Source organism: Puntigrus tetrazona, chromosome 25, assembly GCF_018831695.1.
Source record: "Puntigrus tetrazona isolate hp1 chromosome 25, ASM1883169v1, whole genome shotgun sequence".
NCBI lineage: Eukaryota > Metazoa > Chordata > Actinopteri > Cypriniformes > Cyprinidae > Puntigrus > Puntigrus tetrazona.
In genome coordinates, this window is record NC_056723.1 from 13,811,949 (window position 1) to 13,817,948 (window position 6,000).

The window sequence follows — 6,000 nt, forward strand, 5'->3', positions numbered from 1 at the left end:
TTCTTACTTACATTTTTGTCTTGTTTCGGACAAAATATCTAGATTTTCTACACAAATCAAAATTATTGTCTTATTTTAAGGAAAGATTAAATTAATCAAAATTTTATAGTTATTTTATTCTAACAAAAACTCTCTCAGTAAACTTAATGTCGAGAAAATCCTTCTTAATTTAAGAATTGTTTGATATTTTGGCTGAAAACATGACAACAAATCTAAGTGAGAACAGCATTTTTTACAGTAGTCTATTTTAAGATGGTTTCACACAAAACATTTAATACAGAAATGTGAACTGATTTTAAACAAAAATATTAAATGATTTTAAATCTGAAATTGTAGTTTACAAATGAAACTAAAACTGCCAGTAGTTGGTGGCACGTAACTGTTTTTATCACCGAATCATACGTTCAAATGATTCGTTCAAAAGACTGATTCATTCAGGAGTCTGTTCTTAATGAGTGTCTAACTGAATCATTGACTCGTTCGTTTAAAAACGCACATTCACGTATAAACAAAACTGATTTAAAACTATTTTAGAAACAGAGCTAAGTTGTTAAATAATTAAAGTGTTTAGATTAAAAACCATAATTAAAATCATAATTAAATTTAAAATAGAAATGAATAATTGCATAAATATTCAACTCGTGCTGACATGCACGCGCGATGCGGAACTGACGTAAGCGCCGTCGTGATTCGCGTCTTAGTTGCTATAGCGACGCGTGTTATGAGTTCTGACTGAATATATAAACACTCGAACCCATCGCTATCTGTTGGTTGTGAGACGAGGAGACATTTGAGTATTTTCTGATCAGATCTTGTTGCTTTCTGAAGCTCATCGGAGGATTCCGAGAAGAAGACTTTTATTTCAGACGGAGATCAGCGGATTTTCTTGGAGAAGAGTTTTAAACTGTTATTTGTTCTATAACTAAACTTATTTCTGCACTCGTGTCTTGTATTGTTATTGTATTTAATTTTATTCTATTAATTTTCTTTCTTTCTCCTATTTTCTTATTTTGAGGAGTTTGGAGGAGCTCATCAATGGCTCACTCGGACGAAAGACGAGGTATGTTTTTTTTATTGATTATTTTAGGATATTTATTATTGGTATGTGCATTGTTAGACAGCTTGTGCAACCTGTTATATTTAAGTTAAGTGATGTGTATCTTGTTCCACGTGACAGATAAACTGTGTGTTTTGATTAATGTTTTGATATGTTTTGATTATTGACTGTTAATAAAACAGTATGAAGTATTGTAAGTGTGTAATATTTCAGCCTCGGGCCGCTCCAGATCCAGGAGCGCTGGTATCTCTCAGACGGCTGCTCAGGAGGATGGGAGGCGAGGCTCTGGTGATCGTGACCCAGAGCAGCCCCTGAGCCAAGAGCTACCAGGATACATCGCACCTCTGCCTTCTGACCTGGCTGTTTCTGTGTCCACAGATCAGCCTCACAGGAAGAGGAAGCGGCAGGCGGCGACCGGGAGGTTGAAGGGCGTCCACCTCCAACACAAGACCAGCCAACGCTCCCGCAGAGGTCAGGATTAACAAAGATGTCATGACTCGGTTATTAATAGAAAATGTTCTGTTTATACATTTCTTGTGCGTTTCAGAAGCGTATGCCAAGGGCCCATTGCTGGGCGAGGTGGATTCGGCTCGGTGCATGCTGGGATACGCAGGTCCGACAGACTGCCAGTAAGACGTTTCTTCCCTGCTTCATTCAAACAGCTTTTAGAAATGGCCATATCAGTGAATGCGTGATTTCCTGTGGTTTATCTGTTCACGAGGTTGCCATCAAGTACGTTTGCAAAAGCAGGCGCCAGAGACGCGCTGAACGTGGTGAGTTGAAGGTGAATCTGTTGTCAATCTGCATTCAGCTCTGGATGTAACGGATCTTTGGACTCTGCAGGAAGGTCAGGGTCTCTGCCGCTGGAGGTGGCTTTGATGACCCTGGTCAATTCGCCTCCTGCCTGCCCATACGTCCTGCAGCTGCTGGAGTGGTTCGACCATCGCAGACGCTACACCATGATCCTGGAGCGTCCGTTCCTTGCCAAGATCTCCAGAGTTTCTGCGAGGAGAACGGATGTCTGGAGGAGACTCTGGCCAAAAAGTCCTGCTGCAGCTGATCACGGCGCTGAAACACACTGCGAGCCGAGGAGTCCTGCACCGAGACGTCAAACCTGAGAACCTTCTGATCTCCACTGAGTCCCCACGACATCAAGCTGCTGGACTTGGCTGTGGAGATCTGCTGCAAGACTCGGCCTACCAACAATTTGCAGGTTGCTTTGATCTCACTGCAGTCATGTGTTTGTGAACACCAAAGGGAAGATTTTGATCGGACATTTGTGGTCTTGTTGTGTCTCTCAGGCACTCTTGAATACGCCCTCCTGAGTGGTTTCGGCAGCACCGTTATCACGCAGGACCGGCTACGGTTTGGTCGGTCGGGTGACGCTCTACAGCATCCTGTGCGGCTGTTTCCCCTTCAGAGAGGCAGCACGCAGGGTCACCTCCAAAAGCAGGCTGACCTTCCCTAGAGAGCTGTCTACAGGCAAGAGACGGACATCACGTCCAGATCCAGGTGAAGCGCGTGTGCTTTTGTGTTGCTGAAGGCTGTGTTGTGTGTAACAGAGTGCCGTCAGCTGATTCGCTGGTGTCTCCGCATCGGCATCAGACCGCCCAGTTTAGAGGACATTGAGAGCCACCCTGGTTAAACTGAACAGGTGTAAGGCCAGTGACACACACTTTATGAATCACAGCAGTCACGGCTGGATTGTGTCGTTGGGATCAGTCTAGATCAATGCTTTCGACTGTTTGTATAGGGGAGAGCAGGAGTGACACAGGAAGTGCGGTGAACTGCTTCCTGGTCACCTTCAGTCCGTGAGGGGCTCTGTGTGGATCCTGGAGGAGCTGAACACACAGCACCAGCAGAAACCAGAGATTAGATAGAGAGTAGAGAAAAGGAGAAATGGGACATTGTGTAAATAAGAGGAACAGACCGAGGCACTAGACACTAAATTGTACATATAATTCATATTTATTAATGTTTAGATGTAATAGATTTTTAGTTGGTTTGCAAAAGGAGTCTGTGCTGTCTGAAACCAGCTTGTGGTTTTATAAATTCATTGAATCATATAAAGAAATGTAATTTCAATTATACATTTAGTGTAAATATATTTGAATAAAGCCTGTACATTTGCAGATGATTGCAGTGTGTCTTTTAGTGGACAGAGGGTTAATGTGTGTATTTATTTGTTATGTTACACTTTAAGTGATACATTCTGCTATTTCTAAGGATTAGGATGAAACATGAACACAGTGAATTATGATAATACTGTATATTATACCTTTTAGTGCAAATACACTCTTATAAATAAAGGTACAAAAGCTGTCACTGGGGCGGTAAATTTTTAAAAGGACATATTTGTACCTAAAGGGTCCATTTTTTGAGCCTAATGGGTACAAAAGTGTATTTTTTAAAAAGGTACCCGCCCAGTGACAGCTTTTGTACCTTTATTTCTAAATGTGTGTATGAAAAACAAATAGTTAAAAACAGCAGGTTTGAAATGATCTGACATTATTTGCTCATTTAGCAATAAACTGCGTAACTCCTGAAGTTTTGAAGTTTCTTTTGAAACACTTCAGTCAATAAATGTGACGATGCTGGCCTCACAAAGAAAGTCAGAAAGTAACCTTATCCCTGACTTGTTAAACTCTCATTAAACCCACTTGTTAAAACCCTTTACAGCAAGAATCCCATTTCAGAGCTCAAGAAATGACTAAATTCCTCTGAATTCTGATATTTTTGTGTTAATATCAGGCAATTGTTTTGGACTTCATCACAATTCTGGTTCTGATGCATGTGTCAGTGTTGTGAGGAAGTCACTGTGCAAGAGTTTATGGAGAAAATGATATGGCAACATATCTCTCGCTTTTTAAGTACGGTCAGTTTAATTCAGTCAGCTTCCCTGAAGAAAGAAAGAGTAAAGAAAGGAATAAAAGAAGGACAGGAAGAGAGAAAGAGAGAGAGAGATAGTCTGCAGCTGTCGGAAGTATAGATATTTATAGATATGTTTTTGCCTTCAGGTATTTCTAAACAAAAATAGGCATGAAATAATGTTTTCTAAATCATTAAAATGTGAAAATTGACTGGAACAAAAAGTTTCAGAGGAAAATAGAAATCATGTCTTTATAGTATTTTTTTTGATTAAGGCGAAATACAAGACTTCTTTTGTCGTACAAATAATTGTCAAAAGCAAAAACATTTAGTAGAAAAATCTGACGTGAAGCAAAACTATTTTTGGAATGAACAATTTTGAGTGGGATTCTGGTTAAGAAGCACTTGACTAAAATGTACCATATCTCTTTTGTTCAAAAGGTGGAGTCGGACTCGGAGCTAAAACTGAGTAAAGCCACCCAAGGCTGCTGAAGTTGGAAAGCGATGTAGCTTTGCTGAAAGAAAAGGCACTCAACACCTCCACCAGCGCCAACAGCACAGAGAAAGAGACGGACAGCATCAAGGCACTTGCTGAGCAGCTCAAAAAGGTGCATGAATCACCTGGATATGATACGTCATCTCTGCTATGAAGTGTTGTGGCTTTGTAACCTATACTATACATGACTGTTTATGAAGGATCTGGATTCAGAGCTGAAGGACAAGTACAGTAGTGTCGAGGAGATGTGTGTGCTGTAATGTTTTTATGCGAGTGACTCTGGTTCAAACCTGACTTTTGACAATTTTTTCCCTCCCTTTTTAAATGTCATTAAAGTCATTAAAACAAGAGGAATTAATCAAAATGTGTTGGATAGGGTTAGGGTAGGGATGGCTTTATTGTCCCATTCACAGTGTAAAATATAAAAGAAATACTTGCAAAATTATAGTAATGATAAAAAGGGCCACATAAAATGATTTCCCGTATCAACATGTCATTGTTTCAGTGTAAGAATTAACGTTGAATCTTTGAATCAATATTGTCTGTTTATTCAAGCATTGAAAACCATAAATATTTTGATGATGTTGCTGCTGTTGATGAAAATGTTGGAAAAATCTAAAAATTGTAGTGTTCTAAATTCTCTAAAAAAAATCTGGCTTTTTTTTCTTGTTTTATACATATATTGCAATGAAGATAAGCTATATTCTTGTAAACCGATTCATCAGTTACTTAATTAGCAGAGATAGCAGCTCAAGCTAAACCCCGCCCACTTCTTTACATCATCAGACATGCTTCAGTGCTCTGAGAGTGTTTATAGTGCTGTGAGTTTAACACTTCATGACTGAGAGCAGAACACAACACAATCTTCATCATCACACAAGACTCAACTACTACAATGAACAACATCCTCATCCTCATCTGGACCGTTGCTTTTATTCAAGGTGGAATATTTATACGTTGTTGTTGTAATTTTTACCATTTTAATTTAACAGTATTCTTCTATAACAGTGATTTACTGAAAAACTGACTTTATTTTCTCTTCTTCAGAATCCAGAGGAGTCACTCTGACTCAACCTAAAGTTAAAACTGTCCAGCTCGGTCAAACAGCTACAATAGAGTGTAACATAGATGTAGGAATATACAGCAGCTACTTAGCCTGGTATCAGCAGAAACCTGGAGAAGCTCCTAAACTCCTCATTTATTACATAAACAGCCTCCAGTCAGGAACTCCATCTAGATTCAGTGGAAGTGGAACAGCATACACTGGAAAAGATTTCTCTCTGACCATCAGAGGAGTCCAGACTGAAGATACAGGAGATTATTACTGTCAGAGTTATCATAGTGGTGGTGTGTTCACACAGTGATAAAGAGTCGTACAAAAAGCTGTGAGTCAGAGTCACAGTGACTGCACTGATACAGCTGAGAGATACTGCAGCTGATGATAAGGTTATTATTTCTCATAACAGTCTCTTTCACTCAATAATATTAAAGTTTATGAGTCTTTCTGGGTCTTGTGTTTTCAACATTACAATAAACATTGTAATAGTTATTATTGTAATGCGTTTAATTCTATATTTTA

The 6,000-nt window shown here is 39.4% G+C and overlaps 2 pseudogenes and 3 gene segments (V, D, J or C); 3 read left to right on the forward strand and 2 right to left on the reverse strand.

The window, feature by feature from the left end:
- The window catches only part of LOC122330413, a 194,512-nt pseudogene that overhangs the window by 31,856 nt on the left and 156,656 nt on the right, over nt 1–6,000 (forward strand).
- Nucleotides 1–6,000, reverse strand: part of LOC122330415 — a 77,674-nt gene that overhangs the window by 30,003 nt on the left and 41,671 nt on the right.
- Nucleotides 1–6,000, forward strand: part of LOC122330411 — a 93,263-nt gene that overhangs the window by 11,061 nt on the left and 76,202 nt on the right. The window contains 1 exon segment of the V gene segment in view: nt 1,324–1,327. Coding sequence covers nt 1,324–1,327 — 4 coding nt within the window.
- LOC122330414 overlaps nt 1–6,000 on the reverse strand; it is a 70,576-nt pseudogene that overhangs the window by 8,889 nt on the left and 55,687 nt on the right.
- LOC122330423 lies at nt 4,982–5,994 on the forward strand. The segment is given in 2 exon segments: nt 4,982–5,362; nt 5,469–5,994. Coding segments are annotated over 2 exon segments (363 nt in total).